The sequence below is a fragment of the Rhinoraja longicauda genome, chromosome 33 (genome assembly GCF_053455715.1).
Source record: "Rhinoraja longicauda isolate Sanriku21f chromosome 33, sRhiLon1.1, whole genome shotgun sequence".
Taxonomy (NCBI): Eukaryota; Metazoa; Chordata; class Chondrichthyes; order Rajiformes; family Arhynchobatidae; genus Rhinoraja; species Rhinoraja longicauda.
In genome coordinates, this window is record NC_135985.1 from 14,268,558 (window position 1) to 14,286,900 (window position 18,343).

The 18,343-nt window shown below is 44.5% G+C and overlaps 1 protein-coding gene across 1 annotated transcript in view; it reads right to left on the bottom strand.

Moving 5' to 3' along the window:
* Positions 1–18,343, bottom strand: part of trpm7 (transient receptor potential cation channel, subfamily M, member 7) — a 98,859-nt gene that overhangs the window by 58,797 nt on the left and 21,719 nt on the right. The window contains exons 3-6 of the mRNA XM_078427333.1: positions 8,192–8,271; positions 3,286–3,324; positions 1,291–1,489; positions 592–805 (exon numbers count right to left, since the gene is read on the bottom strand). Coding sequence (XP_078283459.1) covers positions 592–805; positions 1,291–1,489; positions 3,286–3,324; positions 8,192–8,271 — 532 coding nt within the window. The remainder of the gene's footprint in view (positions 1–591; positions 806–1,290; positions 1,490–3,285; positions 3,325–8,191; positions 8,272–18,343) is intronic.

Consider the following 18,343-nt stretch of genomic DNA (forward strand, 5'->3'; position numbering starts at 1 on the left):
GTCGCTGTCAGAGGCTGCCGAGCGAAGCAGCAACTGGCTGTGGCTGAAGAGGAAAGACTCCAACTGGGCTGCAAAATGACCAGCAACAGGGGTAAAAATGGAGGGGAGCTCACCTGGGATGCCAGGTATCGCTTTTGAGCCCTCTGGAGGTGTCGTGGGCCTATCAACAAAACACCAAGGAAGGAGGGTGCCCACCTGATGACCCCAATGAAGTCTTTACCCCTACCCCCACTCAAGAGATTAAGAAGGTGCCGATTACAGTCGGGATTGTAATACCAAGTCCTATAAGCACAACTGCATTATCTGGAAGCAATGGCCCATTTCAATCATTCTCCAATTGGTTAACTCATTGGAATCAAACTTAAAATTATCAAAATTAAAGGTGGTCTTTTAAAATGTTAAAGTAAACACAACCAAAGTTTGTGATGTTGCAAGTATTTAACAAGTCCCTCACAATTCAGCTAGTCTTCTGATCAAACGTATAAGTTAGTGACAAGTGACACACCGATAGGAAATTTGGCAAAAAATCATTGCTGGGCAACATTTGAGTCAGGATTTAAATTTCAATGCCTCAAAGCTTCTTTGTGTTACCTGCGTTCACCCCTCCAGTTAGAATCCAAGCTCCTGTGGTGACTGCTGCCTTGATCAAGCCTTTTCCAACAACTTGCTTAATGCGTGGATGGAGTGCAAAGTTTTGCATTCCTCCATGCACAGATATGACAAGTTTAGGTAGCTCCATCTGCCATTCTTTCAGCATTAGTCTTAAAGCAGCTTCAGGTTTTGTGTCATAGGATAATCGCACATACTGCATCAATTGAAAACAAAAGGAAAGTTATGCATGAATTCCAAATGGGAAAAATGTTCAAACTTCTAACCATAATAGAATTTTTTATATGAAACACAGGACACACATGACATGTTAGCACTTCCACATGTGGCAGTCTTAATCAAATGTTAATTATTTCAAAGTAATTCATTACATATACGGGGAAGTGCGACCACAGAGGAAAAGATTAAAAGATGTTCTCAAAACCTCCTCGGAAAAGAGCAACGATCGCCGCCATCTCCTGGGAATCCCTGGACACGAGCACCCCACGAAGGGGCATTCAGGATGACACAGAGTACATCCAAAAAGAACCTCAAGGTAAATAGTAGATATCAAATGACTTGGGACGATGGTATTATTAGCCTCTAGTTTCTAAATAATGTTTTGCCCATGGAAATTACACTAGGTAAGTAATTTTAAGTCAAATTTAACAAATTTACACTAAGATCGCAAATTCTACAAACCTTGGCCCTGTAAGAATGTGACCCTCCCTGAAAATTAATGACTCCATAAGCATCTGTTGGACTCTCATTGGTGTGTTTCTCCACTGACCATTCTTCTTTCTCCAAGTTTGCAGTTTCACCCAGTTTTATATCGGAGTATTTCATTGCCAAACTTGCAGTGAAGCCAAGATGCTGCCGGACCAATCGCCCACAGCAACACCTGTAAGGAAGTAGTAGATGGGGAATTATGGATTAGTAAGTACAAAATATAGAGTTGTTGTTGGATTAATATCATAGAATTTTGTCAAGGAGAATACACATTCCCTTGGAAAAGATCCATTTTAAACAGCATTAAATGACAATCATAAATTCCTTGCAAGGGAAACAACAATGAAGGATACGTATGGGAAAGAAAAAATATAGGAATATGGAGGAAATGCTGTGAAATTGGATTGGGACAGATTCTCTGCAGAGGCTTGCATTTTTACAAAAGGGATAAGCTTCATTGTCATCCTTTCACATTTTTATTCATCTGTATATGCTCTGAACAACAATGAAAAGTATCAACACATTGTCTTTAACATACTTTGTATTATCATGGAATCTAAGAGCTTTTCAGCACACAATGCTGCTACCTGACTTATTATGCCCATGTCAGTCAAAGGTCATGGCGCCTCAAGCCAAGTACTACTTGAAATACGATTAGTTTTCCTCTCTCATTTGGATGCCAGTTTAATCGTTACAATACTTGTTAAATCAATAAAGTTTTCTCAACTCTCCTCCAATTCTTTCACCAATTAATTCACATTTATATTTCCTTAGATCGTGAAAGGCACCATGTAAATAAATATCTTCCAAATCCACAGCAAGAAATTTGGAGTTTTGCTCGTACCGTTATGTAAACCGAACATTCCCAGTCTCATTCACTGGAAATGAGACAGACTGCCAGAAATTCAAGCAGCATATACATGCCAAATACAACTTTATCACCCATTTTGAAAAAAAGAATTGTGCTAAATTGTTCGTTGACCCTGCACTCTTTCAGTTGTAAAGTAGTAATCACTTGCTTTCATTTGCTTTCAAGGTGATATCATTTAAGTACAATTTTAATAAGTTGGAATGGTCATTTTACCAAGTTTAGCATTAAAAATGAATTAAAGAATGCATTTGACTTCTGCAAATGTTAAGTAGCATACACTCATAAGATAAATGAAAACTGTTGAACTTGGCTGAACACACACACACACAAAATATTCTAGCAATCAGAGGCAGCCATTCACTTTGATGAGATTCACATTCTAATAAACAGTGGCATTTAAGACTCAAGATGTAATTGTTGTGAATTTACTACAGGAACAACACTAACGTTTCAAAAGCAGCAGAGGCTTGACTTTGTAAATTATTGTGGAAAAACTTAGCTGCAAAACTAACCACTTCAACCTTTCTAAGTGTAGCTCTGCACAGCTCATTAGTATCACTCAATCTAATTCAGTCTAAATGCATTTTCAGCACTGTATTTTGATGCTAATATGTTCAAATGAAAATTCATGTTATCCACTAAGGCAGGACAATGTACTCGGGATCAAATGCTCCAAATCCAATTCTCCATCCAGCATCCTGGATTTGTGGCAATTCTAAGATACATAACTTCTATAATCCCCGCACATTGACATTATCCTACACAAACAAGGATAGATATATTTACATTTATACCAAGCCAATTAACCTACAAACCTGTACATCGTTGGAATGTGGGATGAAACCGAAAATCTCGGAGAAAACCCAAGCGGTTACGGAGAGAACGTACAAACTCCATACAGACAGCACCCGTGGTCAGGATCGAACCAGGGTCTCTGGCCCTGCAAGCGCTGCAAGGCAGCAACTGTACTGCTGTGCCACCATGCCGCAATAATTGACTTCAAATCAGGAGTGCTCCTCCTGACATACAGATAGGCATCAGAACTTCATTGTTTTAAACAATTCTGAAAATAAAAACCTCATTAAAATAAAACTCACCTTACCAACTGCTGGCATATCTGACATCCTGGAAGACATCTGAAACCAGAAGCAATAAAGTGAACTTTTGCAGTTTCCGATTGCACATGCAACAGACAATAAGGAGTGTGTTTGTCAATACAATAGCAATAAATCAGCAGCAGACTGGGCTCCACATTGACAAATTTAAATTCAGTTAATGCAATGAAAATAATGCCTTCATAGTTTGGAATCTTTCCTTAATAGAATTCAGATACATCAATAGCATGTGTTTTATTTAAGCCATCAGTTGACAAAGGAATTAAATGTTGAAACTCAGTAGACTATCTGTACAAATTAGTACAGTGTATTTTATCTAGGCTGTTTTAGAACCCTAGTGAGACCATACCTGGGATACTTTGAACAGTTTTGAACTCCTTGCCACAGAGGGAGTGTGGCAAAGATTCAACGGACTGGCTCATGGGTTGGCAAGTTGTGTTGTAGGAGTCTCTGAGGGGGACTGTATCATCAAGAATTTAGAAGGATGAGAGGTCTTATTAGATGTTAATAATATTCTTAACTGGGTGGATATAGGGAAGAGCTTTCCCCTAGCTAAACCAAGAATAACAGGACGCTATTTCAGAATCAGGCAAAGCCATTTAGGACTGAGATGAAAAGAAATTTCACTCAAAGGGTGGTAAATATTTGCAATTCTCCATCTCACGCCATTGAGGATGCAATGAAGATTCACCAGACTATATTCATGAAATGATTACGTTACCAGAGTCTTAATCCAATAATCAGAGTTCAAATTTCTCCATTGTAGTTGTAGATTTTAAATTAATTTGATAATGTCACATTTTTAAAAAGTCATCAGAAATGATGACCACAAAAAAACTGATTGTCACAAAACTCATCTGGTTTACTAATGTCTTTCATGGGTAAATCTGTCATCTTCTCTAATGTGACCCACATGACTCCAGACTCAATGTACTTGACTTGTAAATTCCCTGTGAAGCAACAGAAAAAGCCACTTGGTTTGTGGGCAGTTAGGTATAGGCAATAAAGATTGGCCTTGCAAGTAACTCACATCTCCTAACAAGAATAAATAAAATCCAAGTGTCTGACGAAGAACATTTAGGCAGATTGGACTTATACTCTTTATAAAACTGTTGATTTCAATATTGAGTTTCAAGGACAGCTGCGTGTCTAAATGGAACACGAGTTGCTGTTCCTCGAGTTTTCACTGGGCTCCGTGGAAACTGTACAAGATGTCAAAGACAAAGATCAGAGTGAAGAGCGGGAAGAAGAATTTAAGCGGCAGATCTTGATCAGTTGAACAGGTGGGCTGAGGAATTGTTAATGTAGTTTCATACAGGTAAGTGTGATATTTTGCATTTTGGGAAGTCAAACCAGGACAGGAACTTCACAATGAATGGCAGGGCTCTGTGGAGTGTTGTACAGCAGAGGAATCTAGGAGTGCAAGTACATAGTTTCTTGAAAGCGATGTCACAGGTAGATAGGGTGGTCAAGAAGGCTTTTGACACATTGACCTTCATCAGTCAGAATATTGAGTATAGAAATTGGAATGTTATGTTACTGTTGTATAAGACATTGGTGAGGCCACATTTGGAGTATTGTATTCAGTTTTGGTCACCGCCACTTTCACCTACTAACAAATGGTTATAGGAAAGATGTTGTTAAGCTGGAGTGGGTACAGTGAAGATATATGAAAATGTTGCCAGGACTCAAAGGCCTGAGCTATAGGGAGAGGTTGAACATGTCAGGACTTTATTCCTTAGAGCACAGGTGGATGAGAAGTGCTTGTATAGAGATGTATAAGATCATGACGGGAATTGGTAGTGTAAATGCAGAGCCTTTTATCCCAAGTTGGAGAATCAAGAACCAGAGGACAAAGGTTTATGGTGAGACAGGAAAGAATTAATAGGAACCTGAGGCAACTTTTTCACACAAAGGGTGGTGGGTATGTGGAACGGGCTGCTAGAGGTAGTTGAGGCAGGTACTATCACAACATTTAAAAGACATTTGGACAGGTATAAGGGTAGGAAAGGTTTAGAAGGATATGAGCCAAACACAGGCAGATGGGATTAGCATAGATGGGATATGTTGGTCGGCATGGCAAGTTGGGTCGAAGGGTCTGTTTCCCCGCTGTAACGACTCTATGACTTTATGAGAAGGATATAAAGATATTTAGTACAACATAGATGAGTAGAAATAGAACCAGATAATAGAAGTAACATTAGACCATTCAGTCCTTTAACCCCACGCTGCCTTTCAATATTATGGCCAATCACCCAAATTCATTGTGTCGGAAGGAACTGCACCGAAAATAGACATAAAATGTTGTGGGACTCAATGGGACAGGCAGCATCTCTGGAGAGAAGGAATGGACAACGCTTCGGGTCGAGACCCTTCTTCCCGTTGCTACGCCAGAATTTTGTGTCTATCTTCACCCAAATTCAGTACCCTGTTCCAATTCTCTGCCTATTTTCATTGATTCCTGTGGACCCCAGAACAATATATAACTGTCTTGAATATACTTAATAATAAATAAGTCATAAAGCAGCCATGATCTTCACTGGCAGAGATTAGCTTGGGAATATATTGCATTCTCCTGTTTAAGCTCTTAAAGGCTAGTTCCAAGATTTTAGCACCAGGTTGGTAGAACATCCTTGGATAAAGTATAATATTACAAATTATTTTCATAACTATTCAGTAGTCATAGTCAAATATTCAAAAATTGACAATATTTCCACAAGTGTGTCAAATAGAAAAAAGTAAATTTACAATAGAACTCCTCTCTGGAAAAGATGAATGTTGATTGCAAATTACCAGAAAAAAGAACTACTAAAACATTTGACAAATGATGTGCAAATAGAACACCAAGCTGCTTTTTAAAAAGTGCAAAGAAACATGATATAAATCAGCACCCACTAAAGATAATTAATTTCATTCACTTGGTGCAATAATTCATTATCCAAGAAATTCTGAAACCGAGAAAAGAGCATAATAAAGGACAAGGTATAGAATCTTCAGCCAGGACAATGATAATCCAAAAGAAACAGCAGCAATGCAATATTAATCAAAAAGGCTATTACTGTAGTAATGATGGGGCATATCCTAGGAAGTTCTTCAAATGAGACTAAATGTATGGAACAGCATCAAAAGGAGGCAGTCACTTTGCTGCAGGTACACGACAGGTAGTGGGAGATAGAGGAGATATGTAGACAAACTAAATGTGAAGTGTACAAATAATATTTTATCAATAGAAGAACTAAGTTTTCCCTATTTTAACTGGGATTATTTTAGTGCGAAAGGTTTAGAAGGAGCAGAATTGTTTTCAAATGTATCTTGGGAGTGCTTTTTGAGCCAATACATAGATAGTCCTACTAAAGAAGGGGGACACACAGAGACGTTGGAAATGTTAGTGGACAATTGGTGGGAGTGTCAGTCGGAGAATATTTTGGAGATAGTGGCTGTAGCAGCAAGTTTTAAGGTTGTTATGAAGAACAAGAATAGACCAGAAACTAGGATCCTGAATTGTGAGGAGGTCGATTTCAAGTTGATAAAATAGAACCTGGTAAAAAAATTGCACTAGGAGTGACTACTTTCTTCACTCTAGGGATGACCAGTGTGAGAATCCAGAAAATGAGAGTTTAGGGCCAACTTGTTCCCATAATGGTGAAGGATATCAGCACATATAAGGTACCCTAGATGTCAAGTGACAAGGGGTAGGATTTTAAAGAGTGCTTACGTTACGTTTCGAGAACGGAAATCCGACAAAGCCCAACTGGTTAGGGAATGTGTAGGAGGTACTTAAAATAATTAGGAGAGTGCAGAAGCACATCAAATGACATCAGCTGACAAGACTAATCAAAATTCAAAAGATAGACATAAAGTGTTGGAGTAACTCAGGCCAGGCAGCATCTCTGGAAAAAAGGATGGGTGACGCTTTGGGTTGGGACCCTTCTTCAGATTGGAAAATTCTAATGTGTTCTTATAAGAATGTTAAAGCATGAGAGTAACTGGGGAAAGAGTACGATTCACGAGGGCACGACTTAATTGAATGCTTGCCATCTGCATTCACAATGCAGAAGGACTTTGTGCTTGAGAGAATTCTAGGAGTGGATCAGTGGGACCTTTGAACAAATTGCCATCGAAATGGAGAGAGCAAGTGCCCATTGAGTCTTTAATGTATCCATTCTATCAACAACAAAAAATTAAAAGGTGGATAAATATCTAGGCTGCAATGGGAGGTAAGAGAGGAATTTATTGGGAATTTGAATCTTTCTGGCCACAGAAGAGATGCTTCTTTTATTTAAGAGGGACAGTTGGAATCAGCCACGTAATTATAGGCCTGTGAGCCAAAGATCAAGAGATGGGAAATTATAGAAAAATTCTGAGGCACAGGATTACGCTACACTTGGGAGAGATTAATGCAGGATAGTCCACATTTTTTACACTTGGAAGGTAGTTGAAATCAAGAATTGACAGGCTGAAGAAGCAGGTACTCTCTCACATCTAACAGACACCCTAGCAAAGGCGGCTTCTAAATAGGTGTTGGGAAATGAGATGAGCTGAGAAAGCCCACACGGGGCATTGTGAACTGCTGGACCTGTTTTTGTGCTATATAACGACAACACTATAATAAAGTTCCTTAGTTTGATGAACAAGGTCACGAATAACGTCTGACAATGGATACAAAGAAGAATGACAAATCACAATAGCTCCTTGAAGCTTAAACTAGTGTAATTCCATAACTACATTTAAAATTAATCGAGAACTTTCATCTGCATAAAATGACTGTGAAATGATTGTTTTGGCCACTGTCCCGTAAACAATATACACATTAGAAAAATATCACCTATATTCAAATAATAAAAGTATATTGAAAACAGAATCACAAATTAAATTTACATTCGTTTACCTGTGTGGGTCTTTTGAGCTTGGAATTATATAAACACATTCTCTCTTGGTAAAGGTATTCTCTATCCAGGATTTTTGGGACTGTAAAATAAAACGAATCAAGATAAATACTTCAAAGTATAAATACTTCCCAAGTCTAAGCATTAAATTAGCACTGTGACAACACTGCACCACATGTCCTGCTCCCAATCCATTAAATATTGTGGATAATCTTTGAAAAATAATTATTTATTTTATAATAATAATTATGATTATAATATTAATTATAATAATAATTATAAACACAGACAAGTCAATTACTGCCAAATTCTCTTTCCCAACTTTTCCATTATTTCAGATCACTTATCTTTTTTCACACTCTGGAAAATCTACCCAGAAGAGATAGATAGATAGTACCACACAAATTCAATGCAAATGCATTTTCACCAGCAAATAGCTATGATTGTACCTTTCCAAAGAGTTCCAAGGATTTGGAAAATTGCTGGGAATTTTGGGTGTAGAATGTACAGTTTTGTGCAACAAAAAAAAACAAGTAAATAATCATAAGATCAGTGTTAACATTTAACTGATAACATCATAAGAGGCATTTGAGCCTGTTCTACCATTACATTTTGCTCCATTTTCCTTCACTTGTCGTATATCACTTAATTCTTTTAATAATCGCTATAATTCTAGATACAAGGAACTGCAGATGCTGGTTTATCAAGGAAAGACACAAAATGCAGGAGTAACTTAGTTACTGAAGTCAGCCATGTACGCCAGCATCCCAGAAAAACACCGATAGGCAACATTTCGGGCCCTTCTTCAGACTCGCTCTATAAATCTGTTTTGAATAAGCTCAATCACTTAATTCTACAGCGCTCCGGGATAGAAAATTCTGAAGATGCTTCACCTGTATGAAGAAATCTCTCCTCAATTCAGTCTTAAATCATCTACCTCTTATACTTAGAATGTGACCTTTGATTCTAAACTCTCATCCAAGGAAGCATCCTCCCTGTCAAGCAGTGTCAGAATGTTTATAAAGTTTCCGTGCAATCATCTTCTCATTTGAATACTAGAAACTAAAAGCTAAGTCTATTCAATCTTTCCAACCCAAGAATCACTATTCTTCAGTGTCTGGAAAGAACCCATATTTGTCATAGTCAAAAGAGTCATACGGCATGGAAGGAAGGCGGCACGGTAGCGCAGCGGTAGAGTTGCTGCTTTACAGCGAATGCAGCGCCGGAGACACAGGTTCGATCCTGACTACGGGTGCTGCACTGTAAGGAGTTTGTACGTTCTCCCCGTGACCTGCGTGGGTTTTCTCCGAGATCTTCGGTTTCCTCCCACACTCCAAAGACGTACAGGTATGTAGGTTAATTGGCTGGGTAAATGTAAAAATTGTCCCTAGTGGGTGTAGGATAGTGTTAGTGTGTGCGGGGATCACTGGGCGGCACGGACTTGGAGGGCCGAAAAGGCCTGTTTCCGGCTGTAGATATATGATATGATATGATATGATATGATATGATGATATGAACCCACCACATCCACGCTAACCAATGGGCACCCATCTGTATTAGTCCAATTCTTCTGCACTTGTCCCGTAGCCTTCTAGGCCTAGCTGATTCAGTGCTCATCTAAACACTTAAATGTTGTCAGCGACTATCTCTGTTCAACCACTATTTCTGGCAGCGCATTCCACGTACTTATCCACTCTGATGAAAAAAAGTCCCCTTCAGATCCCCTCTAAACATTGGGCCACTATTTTTTATCTACTTCTGCTATGGGGCAAAGCCTCCTGTTGTGTACCCTATTTCTGCCCCTCCATTTTATGTGCCTGTCATGTTCCATCTTAACCTCTTCCGCTCCAGGAAAAACAGTCCCAGCCTCTCCTACTTTCCTCATAACTAAAATGCTCCATCTCAGACATTATCCTCGTGAATCTCCTCTGCACCTCTCCATGCTATCCTATTGTGTGGTGAGTAGAACTGCATGCTGATGATGTTTGACCATTATTTTCCAAAATTGGAACATAACCTCCCTGTTCTTGTTTTCAATCCCCCGATTGATGGTAATATACATAAACCTTTTTAACCAAGTTATCTAATTGGACTAACACCTTCAAGGACCTTTGGACTGATGCACCGTTGTTCTTCTGTTCCTCAATACTCCCAAGGACCCTACATTCATCATAGACTCCAACACAAGTGCTGGTAAATGGGAGTAATAAGTACTTGATGGTTAGAAAGAACATGTAGGCTGAAGGAGCAATTTTGGTGCTGCATGACTGTGCGTTAATTAAAAAATAGTGCACCATGAAGCCAAACGGAAACAAATCCTATTTCAAAAGTTGGACAAAATGTTCTTTGGAAAGATCAATTTCTTATTATTTAATATGTTAGTGACAAAAAAGTGTAAATACAGTCAATATCCAGTACACAAAAACCACCAATTCAAAATTATCACCCTTGAGTTCAAATCTTGAGTTCGCTCCCTCCTCCTCCCTGCATGCTCGGCAAGTGGCTTTCACTGCCAACAGCTCCACGGAGGGGAGTGGGCGTGGGGAGGAGAGAGTGGGGGAAAGGGTGTGGTGTAGAAAGGGGGGAGGGGGAGGAGAGAGTGGGGGGAGGGTGGGAGGAGCAGAGAGTGAGGGTGGGAGGGAGAGTGTGACTGGGGAGGGGGACAGCGGGGGTCAGGGAGGAGGGTAGAGTGGGGGGAGGTTGGGAGGAGCAGAGAGTGGGGGTGGGAGAGAGAGTGGGACTGGGGAGGGGGACAGCGGGGGAAGGTGGTGGGGGGAAGGGGGACAGTGGGGGTCAGGGAAGAGGAGAGAGTAGGGGGGAGTGGGGGTCAGGGGAGGGTGGGGAAGAGGGGAGAGTGGGGGGGGAGTGAGAATGGCGGTGGGGCGAGTGGGTGGAGGGGAGGGTGGGGGTAGGAGGGGGTGAGTGTGGGGAGGAGAGAGTGGGGGAGGAGGGGTGGAGGAGAGATGGGGGGGTGGGAGAGAGTGAGAGGGGGGGTGGGAGAGAGTGGGGCTGGGGGAGGAGAGAGGGGGTGTGGGGGAGAGTGAGAGTGTGGCTGGGGGAGGAGAGAATGGGGGTGGGGGGAGGAGAGAGTGGGGGAAAGGGGGAGAGTGAGAGTGGGGCTGGGGAGGAGAGAGTGGGGGGTAGTGGGGAATGGGGTGGTGGGGGAGAGTGCGAGTGGGGGTGGGAGGGAGGAGGGGGAGAGTGGGGGTGGGGGTCAGGGAGAGTGGGGGTAGGGGGAGGGGATCAGGGAGAGTGGGGGTGGGGAAGGGGAGAGTGGAGGGCGTGTGGGAGGGGGTGGGGGCAGTGGGGAAGGGGGACAGTGGGGGGGGCAGGAGAGAGTGGGGGTGGGGAGGAGGGGGAGAGTGGGGGTGGGGGGAGGAGGGGGAGAGTGGGGGTGGGGGGAGGAGGGGGAGAGTGGGGGTGGGGGGTCAGGGAGAGTGGGGGTGGGGGTAGAGTGGGGGTGGGGAAGGGGAGAGTGGAGGGCGTGTGGGAGGGGGGTGGGGCAGTGGGAACAGTGGGGGTGGGGGGAAGGGGGACAGTGGGGGTGGGGAGGAGGGGAGAGTGGGGGTGGGGGGAGATGAGGGGTCAGGAGAGGGGGAGGGGGGAATAGCGGTGGGGAGGGGAGAATGGGGGTGGAGACAGGGCTGGGGGAATGGGGGCAGGGGTGGGACAAGTGGGGGTGGGGCAGGGGGGATGGAGTGGGTCAGTGGGGGGAGAAGGGGGATTGAGTGGGGGGTTGAGGATGCTACACCAATACAAGAGAGGCTTTAAGTCCAGGGCTCACTCAGTGACGACACCCTCTCCCCTTCCTTGTTCCCCCTCTACGAGGAATGGGCCCAACGGGTCCACTTGGTCTAGTATTCTTTATATTTGTTATTTATAATTGCTTGGAATTCTTCAAACCTGCCCTCTCACCACCTTCTCGATGTACGAGAAGGAATGGGCAGTGAATTCAATCAAAATTATCATTCTGTAAAGTGGTATTAATCTAATACCTGATCAACCAATGCAAGACAACGTGCATTTCAAAACAGTACAAAATATGTCCCTTATTTAAAACCACAACAATGGTTTAGTTTGGTCATATGGACATACTTAAAGCAAATTTCATTTGGCTACAAGGTGAATCAGAAAAATTGTGGTTAGCCCTTGAACATCAACCATCTACCAGCAATAGGCTCAACATATCAAATCTATCAACTGCGTATTGTCTCCCTAGACTAGTCCATTTGGTGGTTAATGACATTTACAGTTTGGATATAATGATAAGTATAACACACCCAAGCACAAGCAAGTTGGCTCAAGTTACTCACAAATGCCAATAATTTCCATTAACAATAAAGCACAATCATAGCTAGGCCTGCCTGTCCTTATCCAACGGCCATATTGTAAGTTGCCAGGAAAAGGAAAGAAACCATTGCTCCCGAGTGAAGGAACATTGATGCCACTGTTTTGTTTTAGAATTACAGTGTGGAGACATATCTAGGAGTGTGGAGATATTAAAAACCTATTAGCCATGTGCACTTGTATTCCATTGAAAAGGTTTACAACACAACTAAAACTAGAATCTGTAGAGCTTAATAGTAGGAATAAAGACAAGTATGTGCCAAACTAGGTGCAAAAGAAGATTGTTGATCAGGAAATAGTCTGCTCTTATCTTCAGTGAACTAGGCTCCTTCTCACCAACTGTGTTTTCTAAGCATAATCCTACAACAAACTGCCCCGCATGCAAATATTTTGTACAAAGATTGTAGAAACTTGTCACTTTGAAGAACTGTGGGTGGTTTTTGGCCAAGTTGAAAGATGGTTTAATAATATTTTTAATTAAAATTAAAAATCTAGTATAGAATGGGATGAAAGGCAGAATTCCATTGCATGCAGTCTGGTTCCCTACTGAGCAAATAATTAACCAAATGGATCAGCAAACCTTAACATTGTTAGGCGTCTGTAGCACACTCCCAGGCCTAACAATTGGGAGAGAAAATAGCAGATATATGCAGGCAAGGCACAGGGAGGTAGGTACAGGAAGAATAGGTTAAAATAGTAAGCTGGAGAAAAAAGGAACTGCAGCTGCTGGTTTACCAAAAAAAAAGACAAAGTGCTGGAGTACCTCAGCGGGTTTGGCAGCATCTTTTGAAAACATGAATAGATGACATTTCGGGTCAAGATCCTTCGTCTGACTGATTGTGATGGGGAGAGAAAGCTGGGAGAGGATGGGCAGAATAATGCCTTTTTTTAAAGAATAAAGTGGCAATCTACAATATTAGCACCCTGACCCAAACTAAAAACAATGGCAGTACCTACCTTTATCTTTCAACTGCTTGTTAAACTACAGTAAGGTTTTAGCGTTTTTCAATTTGTGTCAAATCTCACTGCTCTATCTTCTGATTGATAGATAAACCTAGTTATTTTTTAATGGAACCTTAGATTCATTTGATTACACATTCAACCAAAACTAACAGCTAACCTTAGTGCAGTATCACAATACGTTCTGGGCTTTTGAACAGATAAGATATGGTCCGTTTGTTTGTTCAGATGGATGTGCTGGGTCAGACCTCCCAACACTTGATTTTATAAACTCATAATTTTGATGTCCAAATTTAAAAATTTCACATCAAAATTCATATGGCGCGTAATGCAACTTTCCAGCAAAAAAAATGTATGCACGCCAAATGCGCACACATGTTGCGCTACATTCATGTGTGAAAAACAACTATTATTTCCAACAATCTGTAGTTCTTGGACTACATGTACAATGTCAGGCCTATCATGAGTATGTTCTGCTATTTATGGAAAGGTTATTGAACAGAAATACTTTTTACAACAAATAAAAAAATGTTTTGTTTTGTTTTTTCTAGTTTGTTTTTTCCTTACACATCCCAATTCTCTTGGTATTGAGTAAAAGAACAATGGTCATAAAACGTATGACCAAGTTATGAAGCAAGAGTTTCATTTAAAACTGCACATTCCTAATTTCATTGAAGACATACTTGCTCCAGCGGTCAACAGCAAATCACAACGATCCGTCCCCCCCACTACCCTCCCCCCTCTCCCACTCTACCCCCACTCCCCTACCTCCCCACCTCCACTCCCTCCTCCCCCTTCCCACCCCTCCCTTCTTCCTCCCACCACCCCCCCTCCCCTGCCCTGCCCCCTCCCCTGCCCCAGACCTCCCGACATTTGCTTTTACAAATTCAGAATTTTGATGTCCAAAATTCATAATTATACATCAAAATTCATAATATGGCACGTAATGCAACTTTTCAACAAAAAAAAGTATGCACGCCAAATGCGCGTACGCGTTGCGCTACATTCACGTGTGAAAAACGACTATTATTTCCAACAGTCTGTAGTCCTTGGACTACATGTACAATGTCAGGCCTACCATGAGAATATTCTACTATTATAGAAAGGTTATTGAACAGAAATACTTTTTACAACAAAGAAAAAATTGTTTTGTTTTTGTTTTTTCTATTTTGCTTTTTCCTTACACATCCCAATTCTCTTGGTATTGAATAAAAGAACAATGGTCATAAAATGTATGACTAAGTTATGAAGAAAGAGTTTCATTTAAAAAACTGCACATACCTAATTTAATTGAAGACATACTTGCTCCAGTGGTCTTCAACAGCAAATCACAACGGTCCATGTAACCCCCAACCCTACTCCCCCCCACCCCTTCTCTCCCCACCCCCCACTACTCCCCCTCACCCCTCCCCCAAATCCACTCCACCACCGCTCCTCCCCCACTTCCCCCGTCCCTTCCCTTCCCCCTCCCTTCCTCCACCCCCCCGACCCACACTCCCTCCTCCCACTCCACAGCCCCCCTCCCCCGCACCCAAGCCCCCTCCCGTCTCAACATCAAAGCGCCTCACGCTCCACAGCGAGGCGAGGCCAGCGGCAAGGCCGGGCGAGAGGCAAGGTGAGGCCGGGCCAGCGGCCAGTGGCGAGAAGCGAGGCGAGGCCAGCGACAAGGCGAGGCCTAGCGAGCGGCGAGGCGAGGCCGGGCCAGCGGCGAGGCGAGTACATTGGCGAGGAGAGTCGAGGCTGGGCCAGCGGCAAGGCGAGTACAGCGGCGAGGCGAGACGAGTACAGCTGCGAGGAGACGCGAGGCTAGCGGCGAGTACAGCGGCGAGGCCGGGCCAGCGGCGAGGCGATTACAGCGGCGAGGCCGGGCCAGCTGTGAGGCGAGGCGAGGCGAGGCGAATACGGCGGCGAGGCCGGGCCAGCAGTGAGGCGAGGCGAGTACAGCGGCGAGGCGAGGACAGCGGCGAGGCGAGTACGGAGGCGAGGCCGGACCAGCAGTGAGGCAAGGCGAGTACAGCGGTGAGGCGAGGCGAGTACAGCAGCGAGGCCGGGCCGGTGGTGAGGTGAGGCGAGTACAGCGGCGAGGCGAGTACAGCGGGCGAGGCCGGGGCAGCGGTGAGGCGAGGCGAGTACAGCGGCTAGGCCGGGCCAGCGGCGAGGTGAGGCGAGTACAGCGGCGAGGCCGGGCCAGCGGCGAGGCGAGGAGAGTACAGCAGCGAGGCCAGGCCAGCGGCGAGGCGAGGAGAGTACAGCGGCGAGGCGAGGAGAGTACAGCGGCGAGGCCGGGCCAGCGGCGAGGCGAGGCGAGTACAGCGGTGAGGCGAGGAGAGTACAGCAGCGAGGCCGGGCCGGCGGTGAGGTGAGGCGAGTACAGCGGCGAGGTGAGGCGAGTACAGCGGGCGAGGCCGGGCCAGCGGTGAGGCGAGTACAGCGGCTAGGCCGGGCCAGCGGCGAGCTGAGGCGAGTACAGCGGCGAGGCGAGGAGAGTACAGCGGCGAGGCCAGGCCAGCGGCGAGGCGAGGAGAGTACAGCGGTGAGGCGAGGAGAGTACAGCGGCGAGGCCGGGCCAGCGGCGAGGCGAGGAGAGTACAGCGGCGAGGCCGGGCCAGCGGCGAGGCGAGGAGAGTACAGCGGCGAGGCCGGGCCAGCGGCGAGGCGAGTACAGCGGCGAGGCCGGGCCAGCGGCGAGGCGAGGAGAGTACAGCAGCGAGGCCGGGCCAGCGGCGAGGCGAGAACAGCGGCAAGGCCAGGCCAGTGGCGAGGCAAGGCCAGGCTAGCAGCGAGGCGAGTACAGCGGCGAGGCGACATCAGTGGCGAGGCCGGGCCAGCGGCGAGGCAAGGTGAGTACAGCGGCGAGGCGAGAAGAGTACAGCGGCGAGGCCGGGCCAGCAGCGAGGCGAGGAGAGTACAGCGGCGAGGCCGGGCCAGCGGCGAGGCGAGGAGAGTACAGCGGCAAGGCCGGGCCAGCGGCGAGGTGAGGCGAGTACAGCGGCGAGGCGAGGAGAGTACAACAGCGAGGCCGGGCCAGCAGCGAGGCGAGGAGAGTACAGCGGCGAGGCCGGGCCAGCGGCGAGGCGAGGAGAGTACAGCGGCGAGGCGACATCAGTGGCGAGGCCGGGCCAGCGGCGAGGCAAGGCGAGTACAGCGGCGAGGCCTGGCCGGCGGCGAGATGAGGTGAGTACAGCGGCGAAGCCGGGCCAGTGTCGGGACGAGCGGCGACGCATGTGTTTTGCGGAAGTGTGTGGCAAAATCGGAATGGCGGAAATGAAATAAGAAAGCGGAAACTTCGGAAGGGTTGGGAGGTCTGCTTGGTAAACTTCTCCAACTAGAAGAAACAAAATTAATGACTGGCCTAGAATTTCTTCTTTAGTTAGGTTTTCTCTAACTGCATAACAATCCATTTTCATCTAGTTGCCTTTCACTGCTGCATTTGGAGGAGAGCAAACAATTAAGTATACTTTATTTATTAGCATTAGTTTAAGGGTTTTCCATAAACAGTGTTCAATCCGGAAATAAGAAATATAGACTATTCCATTCTTCAGTTGTCCAAATTACAGTACATTTCACTACCAAAATCGTTAAAAGAATCTTTTCCAAAGATTATAAAATCAATAATCTACAAAAAATATTAAACTCAACAATATTGTTCAGATTGTAAGCAAACTAAGTATTTATAGCTTTATTTAGCACTCTATCGCTTAGAACAGGTCAATTTTCATAATTACTTAAAAGTAGTCCACAAAAAGCTATTTAAAGCTCCACCCGTCCAATTGAGTATATGTAGGTGTCAATTAAGAGCAAAGTCAATACTTTGAGGGAAAGAATGAATTGATATGAACTTCAAAAACAACATGAATAATTTCATTTGAAATTGGGCTATAAGAAATTTATAAGAAAATAATTTCTTGTATCATTTAATGCATTGGAAACATAGAAAATAGGTGGAGGAGGAGGCCATTTGGCCCTTTGAGCCAGCACCGGCATTCATTGTGATCATGGCTGATCATCCACAATCAGTAACCCTGCCTTCTCCCCACTAGCCCCTCGAGCTCTATCTAACTCTCTTTTAAATTCATCCAGTGAATTGGCCTCCACTGCCTTCTGTGGCAGTGAATTCCACAAATTCACAACTTGGGTGAAAAAGCTTCTTCTCACCTTGGTTTTAAATGGTTTCCCCTTTATTCTTAAGACTGTGGCCCCTGGTTCTGGACTCCCCCAACATTGGGAACATTTTTCCTGCATCTAGCTTGTCCAGTGCTTTTATAAATTTTATACGTCTCTATAAGATCCCCTCTCATCCTTCTAAACTCCAGTGAATCCAAGCCTAGTCGTTCCAATCTTTCCTCATATGACAGAACCTCCATCCCAGGGATTAACCTCGTGAACCTACGCTGCACAACCTCAATAGCAAAGACGTCCTTCCTCAAATTAGGAGACCAAAACTGCACACAATACTCCAGATGTCGCCGACCCGTCGACGCATGAACTCTATGAGACCCCTGAAGGTGTCCTGTGGTATCTGGCACCAAAACATTAGCAGCAGATCCTTCAAGTCCTGTAAGTTTCCAGGTGGAGCCGCCGTGGATTGGACGTCGATCCAGCACATCCCACAGATGCTCAATTGGATTGAGATCTGGAGAGTTGAGGCCAGGGCAACACCGTGAACACTTCATCATGTTCCTCAAACCATTACCGAATAATGTGTGCAGTGTGGCAGGGCGCATTATCCTGCTGAAAGAGGCCAATGCCATCAGGGAATACCATTGCCATGAAGGGGTGTACCTGGTCTGCAACGATGTTTAGGTAGGTGAGACGTGCCAAATTGATGTCCACATGAATGGCCGGAC